Here is a 17,897-nt window from a genome sequence, read left to right as displayed (position 1 = left end):
AAAATACAAAAATTAGTCGGGCACGGTGGCACGCACCTCTAGTCCCAGCTACTCTAGAAGCTGAGGTGAGAGGATCACCTGAGGTCAAGGCTGTAGTGAGTGAGCTGTGATCATGCCACTGCACTCCAGCCTGGGCGACAGAATGAGGCTGTGTCTCAAAAAAATAATAAATTAAAAATAATAATAAAGGTGTCATAGCACCATCTAGTGGAATGCTTCCTGCCTGTGTGCAATAGGCCAAGTATAGAATAGACAGAAAATGGATTGTTGAGTAGGTATAACTAGCCTGAGTATCATTTTTCCAAAAGGAAAAGAAAATATATTTAACTTTCTTTTTAACGTACATGATTTAATCTGTGAAGCTATTGTTAATAGCATTTTTTTTTTTTTGAGGCAGAGTCTTGCTCTGTTGCCCAGGCTGGAGGGCAGTAATGTGATCATAGCTACAGCTTCGACCTCTAGGTCTCAAGTGATCCTCCCTCAACTTCCCGAGTAGCTGGGACTATAGGCACATGCCACCACACTTGGCTAATTTTATTTATTTATTTATTTATTGAGACAGAGTCTCACTCTGTCACCCAGGATGGAATGCAGTGGCACAGTCTTGGCTCATTGCAACCTCCACCTCCCAGGTTCAAGTGATTCTCATGCCTCAGCCTCTGGAGTAGCTGTGATTACAGGCATGCACCACCATGCCTGGCTACTTTTTTATATTTTAAGTAGAGATGGGGTTTCATCATGTTGGCCAGGGTGGTCTCAAACTCCTGGCCTTAGGTGATCCCACTGGCTTGGCCTCCCAAAGTGCTGGCATTACAGGCATGAGCCACTGTGCCCTGCCTTAATAGCATTTTTAACATTCTCTTATTTGGCATTATTCATTGAAAAAATATTAAGTTCAAAATTTTGTAATTTTTTTCAAACTTTGTCAAAGGATTCCCCGTTACTACTGGTGATGGAGATGTATGAACTGTGTATGTTCTTCAGGAATTATAAAGAAGCTGAAGCTAAACTTCTGGAGTTTCAGAAGAGCCTTGAAACGGTAAGTTGGAATTATGGTGCTCTTTCTCACTGATCTGCACTTGGTTGGCATGCATGGCCTTTTTTGTTTTTGTTTAAAGACTTGGTGTCTCACTCAGTTACTCAGGCACAGTGTTACGATCACAGCTCACTGCAGCCTCGAACTCCTGGGCTCAAGGGATCCTCCTGCCTCAGCCTCCCAAGTAGCGTGGCTAATTTTTAATCTTTTTTTTTTTTCTTTTTTTTTTGAGACAGTGTCTGGCTCTGTCGCCCAGGCTGGAGTGCGGTGGCATGATCTCGGCTCACTGTAACCTCCACCTCCCAGATTCAAGCGATTCTCCTGCCTCAGCCTCCATAGTAGCTGGGATTACAGGTGCCCACCACCACACCCAGCTAATATTTTGTATTTTTAGTAGAGACGGGGTTTCACCATGTTGGTCAGTCTGGTCTCAAACTCCTGACCTCAAGTGATCCACCCACTTCAGCCTCCTGAAGTGCTGGGATTACAGGCATAAGCCACTGCACCTGATCATTTTTAATATTTTTTTTATAGAGAAGAAGTCTTGCTTTGTTGCCCAGCCTGGTTTGGAACTCCGTGCCTCAAGCAGTCCTCCCGCCTCGGCCTCTCAAAGTGTTGGGATTACAGGCATGAGCCACCATGTCTGGCCACATTGGTCTTCACTGTAATGAAGATTTGAAAGTTATATATTTGAAAATACCAAATCAGTTATTTGAATATGCCTAGGATTCTAAAACCGCGGAAAATAGGCACATTAATTTCCTTAGCCTATTACTCCCTATGGCTAGTTGGCTACCTCCCAGGTATCTTCTTATTCTTGCCTGACCAGCTTAACCAGTTCCATCATCTGTTCACATTAGTTCCTCTTCGTAGAGCAACAGAGTTTAGGTATACAAGTAATTAAATAAAGACTAAGGACTACTGCCCTAATCCCAGCTAATTTTAACAAGGACACTCAGGAGGATAAAGAATCAAGAAGAGAAATATTTTTTGAAAGAGAATAGAAGTATTATATAACTTTTGTTCTTCTAAACTCAAAATCCAGTCAGAATGGTAATAGAAAACATTCAGGAACAGTGTCTAAGCAGGAATAGTAATAATTTAGTGAGTTGACTACCAGTGTTCTTTCTCATAATAATTCCCTTAAACAACTTTGCATTAAGGGAGACGCTGCAAAAGCAAAATGATCTTTTTGCTTACCAGTAGGTAAGTCGTATTGGAATTTAAGAGAAGAGGATGAGAAATGGACAGGGAGGACCATATAGGGCATAGGAAAGAGAGTAGAGAAGGAAATTCATTCCAAATAGAGGTAAGAAGATAGCGGTAATGTGACACATGATTTTATAAACCATTCCTTAATTTAAGATCTTGGCAGTCTTGAGAATTCTATTGAAGGGAATATTGTCTTCTAAAACCTACATCACAGCCAAAAAGCCCTGCATGTTAAACTTACCTTCAGAGTGACTTCTATAGTGTGTTCAGAAGTATACAGGAAGTATTCAGCCAAGACTAGGGCCTCACTCAGCACTAGGCACAGAGGTACTGAATTATAAGTTTTGGGTGCCTATTAACGTATACATTTTTTGAAACCCGGCAGTTAAGTTTCTATTCCACGAAAACGCCCAGTATTTTTTGTGATTATGTTGTATGAAGTCTAGAGTGAACTACGAGACTATAGTGACTGAGAACCAAATATTAGTCTTCCAAAAATAATACGAAGCAAGAACCAAAGTAAAAATCAGGAATAAAGTCACAAAAGAAGCATCTGTCGGGCGCTGTCATCATAGCTGTAATCCCAGCACTTAGGGATGCAGAGGGGGGAGAATGGCTTGAGGCCAGGAGTTTGACCAGCCTGGGCAACATAGTGAGACCCTGTTCTCTACCAGCACAAAGGAAAGAAAAAAAAAACAGCAGCAGCAGCATCAGGTAAGAAAGCACCACTCCTCTGAAATCAGCCTTTTCCTGCAGCATCCTAGAAGATACTTTTGCCACACCTACTTGTAGAAATGCAGCCTGCCACCTGAATTCATCTTCCTATTAATATTTTTAGCATTCAGTTGAAATGATGTAAATCCAAGCTTCTTAACTGAGACCGTTCTCTAACAAGAATAAACTACAAGCAAAGTGGTAGAACTAGCGAAGTAATGTTAGGCACGTCTTTCTAAGCGGTTTTTATAATGTGAATTTAAAATCCTCTGGATTCAAGGGCAGGCCTACATCCCTCTTTAAAGAAGCTGCTAGGCCAGGCACGGTGGCTTACGCCTGTAATCCCAGCACTTTGGGAGGCCAAGGCAGGCAGATCATCAGGTCAGGAGTTCAAGACCAGCCTGACCAACATGGTGAAAACCCATCTCTATTAAAAATACAAAAAAATTCGCCAGGCGTGGTGGCACGTGCCTGTAATCCCAGCTACTCAGGAGGCTGAGGCAGGAGAATCACTTGAAGCCGGGAGGCAGAGGTTACAGTGAGCCAAGATTGCACCACTGTACTCCAGCCTAGGCGACAGAGCGAGACTGCGTCTCAAAAAATAAAATAAAAACAAAGAAGCTGCTAAGTGAAACATCGGGTTAACTTCACAGCAACTCAAAGGGCTATTAATTTGACAGTCACTAAGTAGGAATATTTGACATTAACTCTGTAGTTAGCATTCAGTCTTTAGGACTCTTGCCCATCTTTTTCACACATGCAGCTCTATACCAGAACTTTCCACAAAGAGACAATGTGCAAAGCTGCTGAGGAGGGCTTGTTTTTGCCAGTCCTCTGAGCCCCATTACCAGTTCCTGCCATTTGGAAAGGAACTGAGTAAGCACCTCATGACAGGCAATGGCTTTTGAGGGAATTTTAGCTTTCTTAGAGGTTCCCAGATTTGGAGGTTTTGATTTGCTATTCTCATGAAACTGCTTTCCCTAAGCCTCTTTTTTTCTTTCATAGCTTAACACAGCAGCCACAAAGGTCCACCCTGTCATCCCTGCTATGTGGCTGGAGGATCAGGTGTGTTTCCTTTTGAAGCTTATGCTACAGCAGTGTAAGACCCAGTATGAGCTGGGGAAGCTTTTACAGCTCTTTGTTGAAAGAGAGCATCTCTTCTCTGATGGTAAGACAATCCTTACAGTTAAGTTGCTATTAAGAAGTTAGCTTTCTTAATCTTGAAAATACTTTAGAGGGGTAGTTAGGAAATTAAAATGCATGTAACATTAACTTACAGTCTACAACTGGGAGTAAAGAAGTTACAGAGAACTTTAAATTGTGGTTAAAATATTCAAGAAATAATACAACAGCATAAAACATAAATAATATAACCAATCATCTCATTCTAAGCAGTTACCAAATAGCCACATTTCCTCCTGGCTGGCTTCTACATTACCCTGTTTTGGGGGTCCAACCCACAGACGCTGACCTAGCGATGGATCAAGACATACACTGACAGAGATATTTTGCCTGTCAGTCCGGCTAAGGGGCTGTGCTCTGAGTCTGGAGCATTGCTTCGTAAGCTGGCAAAGTTTGCATTTATTTAGTACAGATTAAATGGCAAAGGTTTTGAGTAAACACCATTAGATGGTAATTAACATTGCCGATCCCCTGAGTAGAGAGCAATTATGCACCCGCAGTTGATCAAAGGTTGGTCTTAGGACCACATGAGTAAACAAGCTATTTAGATATACTTCCCCACATTCCCTTGTTATTTGCTTTTTTGCTATCAACTAAAGGTAAAGAGGATTAGGCTGCCTTCAGCCAAATCTGTCACTGAAGCTATGCAAACTGCCCAGCCTTCTGAGAAGGTTTGTGTTTATTTCCTATAACTATCTTATATAATTTTTCCTATATTAATATATAATTATTCTCATATAATATTTCCTATAACTATCTATCATAGTTTTTCCTCTACAATTTTTCCCACCACCCTGACTGAACTCCTACACCCTGTCACTATCTTCTTCTCTATGGCAAGTAACCTTAGCATTGCTTAGGGTCACAAACCCTATTTCAGAAATGCACAATTCATTTTTAAAGTTTCAGAGAAAATTGTGCTTGTTTTTTTTTTTTCTTTTTTTTTTGCAGATTCCTCAAGATGTTGGCAGTCTCTAAACTTGTTGCTGATTGAATCAAACAAATATTGCCTTATTATCTTTTCCACTTGTTTGATAATTTCAAGTTTTTTATTGAATGATAATGTTGTTCTTTTATACTATATTCTGACAGTTTAGCTACTAGGGTTATTTTCTCACATTTAAACTCACAGATGTTCAGCTGGAGAGCTCAGATTTTCACAGAACACTGACAGAATCCTGAGCTCAGAGCCAGTTGTTGCAGGCTGTGGATCTGATGACTAAAAGGAAAAAGAGGTGTTTCCAAAATGTAGTGGATATAAGATGGCACTTACCAGTTACTGTGCAGACCAAATGATAAGTCCGTTTAACATATAGGTGTTTTCACTGATCTGTAGTAATAATTTTTTTCAAAAATGAATTTCCTGTTGTTTGCCATAATCTATCTTTGAATAATTATAAGAATTGACTACATTGTTAAACATAACTATAATAGTTTTATTCTATAATTTTTTATATTTTTAGAAATTGTGTTACTATGTGTGCGTATTTAACATTTATTTGCTTAGAGAACAGGAATACGTTGTTTGTTTTTTTTTTTTGAGACAGTCTGGCTCTGTTGCCCAAGCTGGAGTGCAGTGGCACGTTCTCAGCTCACTGCAACTGCAACCTCTGCCTCCCAGGCTGAAGCTGTCCTCCCACCTCAACCTCCTGAGTAGCTGGGATTACAGGCACACACCACCACACCTGGCTAATTTTTGTATCTTTTATTAGAAATGGGGTTTTGCCATGTTGCCCAGGCTAGTCCCAAGCTCCTGAGCTCAAGCACTCCTCCCGCCTCGGCCTCCCAAAGTGCTGAGATTACAAGCATGAACCACTGTGCCCAGCCAGGAATATGTTCTTTAAAAACGTGTTTTATATGATTGTGCAGGGTGTCTTACTTTCCCCAGAACTACCTAAATCAGACTGCTGCCCAGCAGGTGGCATTGGAAATTGTGGAATTGTGGAATGTTTCTCATGCCCCTCTCTTATGGTAGGACACACATAGACTCTACTTAGACTGTTTGGGAAAGGGAGCAAACCCAGCCACATAAATTGTTGGCAGAGAATTCTTTGTTTTTGTTTAATAGAGACAAAGGTCTTACCATGTTGCACAGGCTGGTCTTGAACTCCTGGCCTCAAGCGATCCCTCTTGCCTTGGTCTCCCAAAGTTCTGGGATTATAGGCGTGAGCCACTGCACCTGGCCAAGAATTCTTAGTGTTACTAATAATTTCCAAGGGACATCAGGAGGAGCTCAGTTAGGTCTCCCTAGGTTAAGTAGATAAATTTTAGAGGTGCAAGTGATGCTTCATTCTGAATATAATGTGCCACATTAGAGCCTAGGCTGTTGGCCAGTTGGAGATTTAACTGTCCTACAAGTTCTCTGTCTTGATCCACATGATTACTGCATTGAATGAACAAATGACCACTAAATCAGACAAATTTGAGCAAGGTAGGAGGTAAGTCCAGAAAGAGAGAGACCAGTCTGAATGACTAAAATCTTCCTACTGTGTTTCTACTACATTGAAGACCACCAACCTCTGCCCTGTATATAAAGCCAGATGTGTAGATTGAGTTCATGTGCTAATCTCTAACAGTATTTTTTTTTCTTTTTGAGACAGAGTCTCACTCTATTGCCCAGGCTGGAGTACAATGGCACCATCTCAGCTCACTTCAACCTCCGCCTCCCAGGTTCAAGTGATTATCCCGCCTCAGCCTCTTGAGTAGCTGGGATTACAGGCGTGTGCCACCACATGCCTGGCTAATTTTTGTATTTTTAGTAGAGAGGGGTTTCACCATATTGGCCAGGCTGGTCTTTCCTGACCTCAAGTGATCCACCCACCTCGGCCTCCCAAAGTGCTGGGATTACAGGCGTGAGCCACTGCGCCCAGCCATTAATCTGTAGCACTTCTTACTATATGACAAGCAAGTTCAGTCAGACTTTACCACTAACAATTTTGCAGGACCATTTTTTTTGGTATACAGCTACCTTATGGCTTCCTCTCTTAGTCAACCAGAGTAGAAAAATAGCTTTTTTGGCCGGGCATGGTCAAGAGCAGCCTGGACAACATGGTGAAATCCCATCTCTACTAAAAGTACAAAAATTAGCCAGATGTAGTGGTGCACACCTGTAGTCCCTACTACTCAGGAGGCCAAGGCAGGAGGATCCCTTGAACCCAGGAGGTGGAGGTTGCAGTGAGTGGAGATCACACCAGTGCATTCCAGCCTAGGTGACAGTGAGACTCCATCTCAAAAAAACAAAAAAACAAAAAAAAAACAGCTTTTTATTTTCCCTTTAACCACATTACTATGTTAAACACGTATATTTCCCCCCTGATATGTATTATTCTTGAAATGCTGTAGTGGCGTTTTATTGACTAAATGTTTATATCCTCTTCTCTTTGGCACAGGTCCAGATGTTAAAAAGCTTTGCGTCCTTTGCCAGATTTTGAAGGATACATCCATAGCCATTAATCATACAATTATTACCAGCTACAGCATTGAGAATTTTCAGCATGAATGTAGATCTATTTTGGAAAAACTGCAGACAGATGGACAATTCGCTTTGGCCAGGAGGGTAGCAGAATTAGCTGAGTTACCTGTGGACGACTTGGTTATTAAAGAGGTATCATTGGTCTTTTTTTTTGTTTTAGATACGGGGTCTTGCCTGTCGCCCAGGCTGGAGTGCAGTGGCGCGATCTCCGCTCGCTGCAAGTGCCGCCTCTCGGGTTCATGCCATTCTCCTGCCTCGGCCTCTCGAGTAGCTGGGACTACAGGCGCCCACCACCATGCCCGGCTAATTTTTTGTGTGTGTGTTTTTTAGTAGAGATGGGGTTTCACTGTGTTAGCCAGAATGGTCTTGATCTGATCTCGTGATCCGCCTCAGCCTCCCAAAGTGCTGGGATTACCCACCGCGCCCAGCCTCATTGGTCTTTTTAAGTTATTTAAAATCTTAGCTTTTAAAATCAGCATTAAACAGTAAATCAAATGAGATGTATAATTTATAGGAGATAAGGCTTTTTTTTACTTTTGACACACACATTACTTTCAGAAATGGATGAGCCTACAATTCCCATTATTGAGAAATGGGTGCTGCAAATGTAACATTTGTAGGATATGCTACAACTATTTTCCTTTGAATAGAATTAAATATAAGGGGGCTTCCACTTAAACCCCATTCCATGAGATCAATCAAGAATTGTTTTTCATACCATAACTTTCCAGATAAAAGATCTAGGGTCATCTGTAGCCAAATCTCTGTTTTCTGATTTGATTTGGTTTTAACAAGTATGATAAGGCTAGGTGCAGTGGCTCATGCCTATAATCCCAGCACTTTGGGAGGGCAAGGCAGGAGGATTGCTTGAGCCCAGGAGTTTAAGACCAGCCTGGGCAACATAGGGAGACCCTGTCTCTACAAAAAATTAAAAATTAGCCAGGCATGATGGCACACACCTGTGGTCCCAGCTACCTGGGAGGCTGAGGTGGGAGGATCTCTTGGGTCCAGGAGGTTGAGGCTGCAGTGTGCTGTGATCGCCACCACTGCTGTCCAGCCTGGGTGACAGACTGAGACCCTGTCCAAACAAGTGTGATATACTTAGGGAACATTAGCATTTATGATACTTTTTTATCCAAGAAAGGCTAAAATCTGCTTTGTTAAATTTCACAGATAACACAGGAAATGCAGACCCTAAAACACATTGAACAGTGGTCACTAAAACAAGCAAGAATTGACTTCTGGAAAAAATGCCATGAGAATTTTAAGAAAAATTCAATTTCAAGCAAAGCAGCGTCTTCCTTTTTCTCAACCCAGGCCCATGTGGCATGTGAGCACCCAACTGGATGGAGCAGCATTGAGGAGCGCCATCTGCTGCTCACCTTGTCAGGGCACTGGCTTGCCCAGGAGGACATGGTGCCCTTGGACAAGCTGGAGGAGCTGGAAAAGCAGATCTGGCTCTGCCGCATCACCCAGCACACTCTTGGAAGAAATCAGGAGGAAACAGAGCCCAAATTTTCTCGACAGATCTCAACTAGTGGTGAACTTTCCTTTGATAGTTTAGCCAGTGAGTTTTCCTTCTCCAAGTTGGCTGCTCTGAACACATCAAAATACTTAGAACTTAACAGCCTTCCATCCAAAGAGACATGTGAGAATAGACTGGATTGGAAAGAGCAGGAGTCACTAAACTTTTTGATTGGGCACCTACTGGATGATGGCTGTGTGCACGAAGCAAGTAGAGTATGCCGGTATTTTCATTTTTATAATCGAGATGTCGCCTTGGTATTGCACTGCAGAGCACTGGCCTCAGGGGAAGCTAGTATGGAGGATCTGCACCCAGAGATCCATGCTCTCCTACAAAGTGCTGAGCTGCTTGAGGAAGAAGCGCCCGACATTCCCCTAAGGAGAGTCCACAGCAGTAAGTGAAGGAGATCAGACGGCCCAGAGTCTTAAATGGCACTGTTGGCACTGTCTCCAAGAAGGAAGGGACCTTTGTGGCAGAATAGTTATACCAAGTTAAGGGGACAACAACTTTTTTCCAGGTAATCTGTAGACTAGCCAATTAACTAGGCAATGAAATAGAAAGATCTATGTCTTTTAAACTAGCTATGTTTCAAAGTTAAAGGGAATCTATCTGATTTGTAGCTAGTTCACTGAAATTTATTCTACATATTCTATACATCTGTAAATTTGTTTCCAGTCTTACGTTGATAGTATATAGAAATATGGTTTTTTGTTTTTCTTTTTGGTTTTTGGTTTTTTGTTTTTTGTTTTTTGAGATGGTGTTTCACTCTTGTCGCCCAGGCTGGAGTACAATGGTGTGGTCTCGGCTCACTGCAACCTCTGCCTCCCGGGTTCAAGTGATTCTCCTGCCTTAGCCTCCCAAGTAGCTGGGATTACTGGCTAATTTTTGTATTTTTAGTAGAGACCGTGTTTCACCATGTTGGCCAGGCTGGTCTCAAACTCCTGACCTCAGGTGATTCGCCCACCTCGGCCTCCCAAAGTGCTGAGATTATAGGGCGTGAGCCACCACACCCAGCCAGAAATGTGTTTTTTGTGTTAACTTTATATGACTTTGTTAAACTTGCTTATTCTAGGAGATTTCTTGTAGATTCCTCAAGATTTTCTACATAGACATTCATGTCATCTGCAAGTAGAGTTGTATTTCTGCGTTTCCAATCTGTATGCCTTTTATTTCTTGTTCTTGCTTTATTGCACTGACTAGGCCTTTCAGTACTGTGTTGGATAGGAGTGGCGAGAGTGGACATCCGTACCTTTTTACTGACCTTAAAGGGAAAATATTTGATCTTTCATCATTAAGTGTGGTATTAGCTGTAGGTTTTTGAAGACAGGCTTTATCATGTTGAAAAAGTTCCCTTCTATTCCTGGTTTGCTGAGAATTTTTATCATAAATCAGTTTGAATTTTGTCATGTTATTTCTGTATATCTTAATCTGATCATGTGTTTTTTTTTCGTTAGACTATTAATATAGTAGATTACATTAGTTGATTTTTTAATATTGGACCAGCCTTGAATTCCCCATTTACATAAATCCAATTTGGGCCTGGTGCATTATTCTTTTTGATTTTTTGCTGAAATCAATTTGCTGTTTCATTAAAGATTTTTACATTTATGTTCATGAGGAATGTTATTCTGTAATTTTATTTATTGTACTGTTTTTGTTTTTGAGATGGAGTCTCACTCTGTCACCCAGGCCAAAGTGTGGTGGCACAATCTCGGATCACTGCAACCTCTGCCTTTCAGGTTCATGTGATTCACCTGCCTCACCTCCCAAGTAGCCGGGATTACAGGTGTGTACCACCACGCTTGGCTACTTTTTGTATTTTTAGTAGAGATGGGGTTTCACCATATTGGCCAGGCTGGTCTTGAACTCCTTACCTCAAGTGATCCGCCCACCTTGGCCTCCCAAAGTGCTGTGATTACAGGCTTGAGCCACCGTGCCCGGCCTTTTTTTGTACTGTTTGGTTTCTGTATCAAGGTAATGCTGGTTTCATGAGTTAGAAAGTACTCCCTCCTCTTTTATTTTCTAGAAAACATTGTGTAGAACTGGTGTTATTTCTTCCTTAAATGCTTAGTAGAATTTACCAGTAAAACTATCTGAGACTGGAGATTTCTATTTTGGAAGATTTTAAACCACAAATTCAATTTCTTAAATAATTACAGGACTATTCAGGTTATCTTTCTCATCTTGGGTGAGTTTTAGCATTTTGTGATTTTCAAGGGAAACTTTTTCTTCCGCTTTTTGGGTTATTTGAACATTTTTTAGTCTTCCATTTTAATTTATTGTGATTTTGACTATGCATCTTTGTATAGTTTGGTTTTTTTTTGAGATGACAGTGTACATCCTTAACTTTCCACAGTATACTTAGAATCAATATTTTACCACCTCAGCTGGAATGTAGGAGGACTCTTACCACCATTTTAGGTCACTTTACTCTTCTCCCTTTACATCCTACTTGTCTTTTATTACTTCTGCATACATTGAAAACCTCATTAAACAATGAGGTTTTTGCTCTTAGCCAAAAAATACATTTTAATAAACCCGCCTCGGCCTCCCAAAGTGCTGGGATTACAGGTGTGAGCCACCACGCCCAGCCTTTTTTTTTTTTTTAATAATCAGTTTTTCCTCATCTCAGAATGTCTCTATTTTACCTTCATTCCTAAAGGATGTTTTGCTGGATATAGAAAATTAGTTATTTTCAGGCCAGGTGCAGTGGCTCACACCTGTAATTCTAGCACTTTCGGAGGCTGAGGCAGGCAGATCAGTTGAGCTCAGGAGTTCAAGACCAGCCTGGGCAACATGGCAAAACCCCATCTCTACAAAAAATACAAAAATTAGCCAGGTGTGGTGGCACATGCCTGTAGTCCCAGCTACTTGAGGGGCTAAGGCACGAGGATCGCTTGAGCCCAGGAGGATAACACTGCAGTGAGCCGTGTTCATGCCACTGCACTCCAGCCTGGGCAACAAAGTAAGAACCTGTCTCAAAAAATAAATAAGAAAATTAGTTATTTGCTTTCAGCACTTGAAAATGTTGTTCACTTCCTTTTCGCCTCCATGGTGTCTGATGAAAAACAATTGAATCATTGTTCAATTGAATCATGGCAGTCAATTGAATCATTGTTCATCTATATAAATAGTGCATATTTCTCTGGTTGCTCTCAGTGTTTTTTTTCTGTTGTTGGTCTTCAGCAGTTTGATCATATTGTGACTGGATATGTATTTCTTTGGCTTTATTCTATTTGGGGTTTACTGAGCTTCTTGAATATGTAGGTTTATGTGTTTCACCAAACTTGGGTACTGATCAGCCATAATTTTGTCAAATATTTTCTCAGCACCATACCCTACCTCCTTTCCTTCTGGAACTTCAAGTACATGAATATATAATTTTTGTTATTATCTCATAAGTCCTTGAAGTTTTGTTCAGTTTTTGATTGATTGTTTGTTTTTGAGACAGAGTCTCACTTTGTCACCAGGCTGGAGTGCAGTGGCGCAATCTCGGCTTACTGCAACCTCTGCCTCCCAGGTTCAAGTGATTCTCCTGCTTCAGCCTCCCAAGTAGCTGGGACTACAGCTGTGCATCACCACACCCAGCTAATTTTTGTATTTTGTATTTTTAGTACAGACAAGGTTTCACCATGTTGGCCAGGATGGCCTTGATATCTTGACCTCGTGATCTGCCCGCGTCGGCCTCCCAAAGTGCTGGGATTACAGGCATGAGCCTCTGCGCCTGGCCAGTTCAGTTTTTTTAAAACTTTTTTTCTCTCAGTTGTTCAGATTGGATAATTTCTGTTATTGAATTTTATTTCTATGATTTTAAAATTTCAGTTACAGCCATGCATTAACGATGAGGATACATTCTGAGAAATGCATTGTTGGGTGATTTCATCACTGTGCAAACATCTTAGATCATACTTATACAAACCTAGGTGGTATAGACTTCTACACACCTATACTACATGGTATATAGCCTACTGTTCCTGGGCTACAAGCCAGTACAGCATGCTACTGTACTGTAGTTGATTATAACACAATGGTAAGTATTTGTGTATCTAGACATATCTAAACATAGAAAAGGTACAGTAAAAAATATGATATAAAGATTTTTTAGCTTCAGGAAATAAACAATTGGAGATTTTCATTTTAAAAAAATTTTTTAAATGGTACAATTTGTAAAGGGCTCTTAACGTTAATGGAGCTTGCAGGACTAGAAGTTGCTCTGGGTGTCACTAAGTGGTAAGTAAATGTGAAAACTTAGGACATTACATTACTGTAGACTTTATAAATGCTGTACATTTAGGCTACACTAAATTTATTTAAAAATTAAGTAATTGTGCTATGTCACAATGACTATGATGTCACTAGGTGATAGGAATTTTTCAGCTCCATGATAATCTTACAGGATCCTCATTGTATATGCAGTCCGTTGTTGATGGAATCATTGTTATACAGCACGTAACTGCATTTTTCAGTTCTAAAATTTTCATTTTATTCTTCATATCTTCTATTTCTTTGCTGAGACTTTCCATTTTTCTGTTTGTCTCAAGAGCATTCAGAATTGCTTATTGGAACATTTGTATTATAGCTGCTTTAAATTCTTTGTCAGATGATTTTAACATTTGCATCATTTTAATGCTAGCTAGCATCTTTTTTTTTTTTTTAATACTTTAAGTTTTAGGGTACATGTGCACCATGTGCAGGTTAGTTACATATGTATACATGTGCCATGCTGGTGTGCTGCACCCATTAACTCGTCATTTAGCACTAGGTATATCTCCTAATGCTATCCTTTCCCCCTAATGCTAGCTAGCATCTTATCTTTTCTCATGTGAGTTGAAATCTTCCTGCTTTTTCTTTTTCTTTTTTTTTTTTTTTTTTTTTGAGACAGAGTCTCGCTCTATCTCCCATGCTAGAGTGCAGTGGTGTGACCTCGGCTCACTGCAGCCTCTGCCTCCTGGGTTCAAGCAATTCTCCTGTCTCAGCCTCCCGAGTAGCTGGGACTAGTGCCACCACGCCCAGCTATTTGTGTGTGTGTGTGTGTATTTTTAGTAGAGATGGGGTTTCGCCATGTTGGCCAGGCTGCTCTCAAACTCCTGACTGCAGGTGATCCACCCGCCTGCCTCCCAAAGTGCTGAGATTACAGGCGTGAGCCACCACGCCCGGCCCCTCTTCCTGCTTTTTCTTATGCTGAGTAATCTGGGGTTGCATCTGGACATTTTGGGTTTTTTTGTTTTCTTGTTTTTGTTTTTTGAGACGGAGTCTCACTCTGTCACCCAGGCTGGAATGCAGTGGTGCAAATCTCAGCTCACTGCAACCTCGGCCTCCCAGGTTCAAGCAATTCTCGTGTCTCAGCCTCCCGAGTAGCTGGGATTACAGGTGTGCACCACCACACCTGGCTAATTATTTTGTATTTTTAGTAGAGACAGGGTTGGGTTTCGCCATGTTGGCCAGGCTGGTCTCGAACTCCTGACCTCAGGTGATCCACCCACCTTGGCCTCCCAAAGTTCTGGGATTACAGGCATGAGCTGCCACGACTGGCTGCATCTGGACATTTTGAATAGTGTATTATTAAAATACACTATTTGAGACTGTGGATCTTATTTAAATCCTATGAAGGATGTTGATATTTTTTAGCAGACAGCTGACCTGGTTAGGTTCAGGGTGAAGTTCCAAACCACTGCCTGTGCGTTGTGGTTTTAACATCAGTTCATTTTCCTTTGCGGTAGTATTCAGATCTGTCCTGTGTGGGCACGCCACCTAGTGGTCAATCTATGACCTTGGTAGTGATCTATGCTAGTTAGGATCAAGGCCACACATGGTTAGTCCAGGAGTGAGCCCTGTAGTTCATAAAAATGTATTGGGTTGCTTTCCTGGGGCTCTCCCAGCTGATTTTTTCCCTGAGGCTTCTCTTTTCAGTTATTTGGCCAAAAGCTGAAGGTTTAGTTACCCCCACTCTGTCTTGCACTACCCTGACTATTCCTACACCCAGGGCCAGGTGACAGGAGGGTAATGCAAAAGCAACAGGGGTCTACTCCGCCCTCCTGAGACCAGAGCGCCCCTGCTCAGAAAAGGAGGCTCCCCTGGCCAGGCGCGGTGGCTCACGCCTGTAATCCCAGCACTTTGGGAGGCCGAGGCGGGCGGATCATGAGGTCAGATGAAGACTATCCTGGCTAACACAGTGAAACCCCATCTCTACTAAAAATACAAAAAAAAAAAAAAAAGCCAGGCATGGTAGCGGGCGCCTGTAGTCCCAGCTACTCAGGAGGCTGAGGCAGGAGAATGGCATGAACCCAGGAGGTGGAGCTTGTAGTGAGCCGAGATCACGCCAATGCACTCCAGCCTGGGCAACAGAGCGAGACACCGTCTCAAAAAAAAAAAAAAAAAAAGAAAAGAAAAGAAGGCTCCCCTTTCTGAGAGCCTTGGCTCTTGCCTGCTGCCACTGCAGCCTCTGCCACCACTGCCAGCGGCTTGCTTGGGAGCCAGGACAAGGAAGAACAGGAATTAGGAGTTCCCCTTTCCACTCTTCAAACTGGTACTAGAGAGCTTCTGGAATTCACACTCTCGCACTCACACTTCACCTCAGCCCTTAGTTCTTAGGTTTTAGTCAGGACTGCATTCAGGCCAGAGCTTGCTAGAGGGGGGAAAATGATAATTCTGGTCATCTTCAGTTTGCCTGCTACTTTTTACTTTTCCAGAGTCCTTGCATGCCACATGTATTATGTCCAGGTTTTGTATTGAATTCAGTGGGAAAGACACAGTAGATTGAGCTTATTATAACCAACTTACCTAGAATTAGAAGTCCCAGTGAAGGATTTAAGCAGGGGAATAGCATGGTCTGAGTTGCATTTTATTTTATTTTATCTTTAAGGGTTTCTGTTTGTTTTTTTTTTTTTGAGATAGAGCCTCATTCTATTGCCCAGGCTGGAGTGCAGTGGTGCAAACATGGCTCACTGCAGACTCAACCTCCAGGGCTCAAGCAATCCTCCTGCCTCAGCCTCCTGAGTAGCTGGAACTACAGGTAGACACCACCATCCCCAGCTAATTTTTAAATTTTTTGTAGCAGTGGGGGCTCACTGTGTTGCCCAGGCTGGCCTCAAACTCCTAGGCTCCAGGGATCCTCCCACCTTAGCCTCCCAAAGTGATGAGATTACAGGCATGAGCCACCACCTCTGGCCTACAGCACTTTTTAATATTTTCAAATAAAAATTGTGCTTAGTGTAGCAAATCACATAATATCATAGAAACGCATAAAGTAAAAAGTCAGTTCAGGCTGGGCACAGTGGCTCATGCCTGTAATCCCAGCACTTTGGGAGGCCAGGGTGGGCAGATCACCTGAGGTCAGGAGTTCAAGACCAGCCTGGCCAACATGGTGAAACTTCATATCTACTAAAAATACAAAAAATTAGCTGGGCGCGTGGTGGTGCACACCCATAATCCCAGCTACACCAGAGGCTGAGGCAGGAGAATCGCTTGAACTCAAGAGGCGGAGGTTGCAGTGAACCAAGATCGTGCCACTGCACTCTAGCCTGGGCGACAGAGTGAGACTTCATCACAAAAAAAAGCCAATTCAACACTTCCCCCACAAAATTCCCCAGAATAACTATCTTTTACTTGCTTGGTATGCATTTTCTACTTGAAAGCAGCACAATATTTATTTTTTACAAAAAATGAGATTACATCATATTGATCTACATTTTTGTCCTCTCAGTACATATAGATTGACCCCCTTCTTTCTCTTTTTTTTTTTTTTTTGAGATGGAGTCTTGCTCTGTCGCCCAGGCTGGAGTGCAGTGGCGCGATCTCCACTCACTGCAAGCTCCGCCTCCCGGGTTCACGCCATTCTCCTGCCTCAGCCTCCCAAGTAGCTGGTACTACAGGCGCCCGCCACCACGTCCGGCCAATTTTTTGTAGTGTTAGTAGAGATGGGGTTTCACCGTGTTAGCCAGGATGGTCTCGATCTCCTGACCTTGTGATCCGCCCACCTCAGCCTCCCAAAGTGCTGGGGTTACAGGCATGAGCCACCACGCCTGGCCTGACCCCCTTCTTTCTAATGGCTGTAGAGTATTCCACTGTACAGGTGTACTAAGCTTGAATAATGCTTTATTGATATACATTTCAATTTTTCTATTTTGTTTTTGCCATTACAAAGTGTGATATAAATATTCCTTTTTTTTCCTAATAGAAATGCTTTATCAAATTAATATCTTCTCCTATTTTAAGCTAAGAGATTTCTTTTTTTTTTTTCTTTTTTTTTTTTTTGAGATGGAGTTTCACTCTTGTTGCCCAGGCTGGAGTGCAATGGCACGATCTCGGCTCACCGCAACCTCCGCCTCCCGCGTTCAAGCAATTCTCCTGCCTCAGCCTCCTGAGTAGCTGGGATTACAGGCATGCGCCACCACACCCAGCTAATTTTATATTTTTAGTAGAAACAGGGTTTCTCCGTGTTGGTCAGGCTGGTCTCGAACTCCCAACCTCAGGTGATCTGCCTGCCTCAGCCTCCCAAAGTGCTGGGATTATAGGCGTGAGCCACCGCACCCGGCCAAGAGCTTTGTTTTAAAAAAAATCAGGAATAGATTTTAATTTTACTATAAATTAAAGCATATTTGCAGGTGGGTGCAGTGGCCCAAGCCTGTAATCCCAGCACTTTTGGAAGTTGAGGCGAATGGATCAGTTGCGGCCAGGAGTTTGAGACCAACCTGATCAACATGGCAAAACCTCATCTTAACTAAAAATGCAAAAATTAGCCAGGTGTGGTGTTGCAC

The 17,897-nt window shown here is 42.1% G+C and overlaps 1 protein-coding gene across 3 annotated transcripts in view; it reads left to right on the top strand.

Annotated features, from left to right (window-relative positions):
• SPG11 (SPG11 vesicle trafficking associated, spatacsin) overlaps positions 1-17,897 on the top strand; it is a 101,846-nt gene that overhangs the window by 71,018 nt on the left and 12,931 nt on the right. For all 3 annotated transcript variants that reach the window (XR_008514121.2, XM_024232354.3, XM_054532744.2), the window contains exons 27-30: positions 932-1,039; positions 3,968-4,130; positions 7,534-7,748; positions 8,790-9,534. Coding sequence is in view for 2 of the 3 variants with exons in the window: in XM_024232354.3 (XP_024088122.2) it covers positions 932-1,039; positions 3,968-4,130; positions 7,534-7,748; positions 8,790-9,534 (1,231 nt within the window). In the remaining variant the exon portion in view is untranslated. The remainder of the gene's footprint in view (positions 1-931; positions 1,040-3,967; positions 4,131-7,533; positions 7,749-8,789; positions 9,535-17,897) is intronic.

The sequence above is a fragment of the Pongo abelii genome, chromosome 16 (genome assembly GCF_028885655.2).
Source record: "Pongo abelii isolate AG06213 chromosome 16, NHGRI_mPonAbe1-v2.0_pri, whole genome shotgun sequence".
NCBI classification, from domain to species: Eukaryota; Metazoa; Chordata; class Mammalia; order Primates; family Hominidae; genus Pongo; species Pongo abelii.
This window is presented reverse-complemented; position numbering and strand designations above follow the sequence as displayed.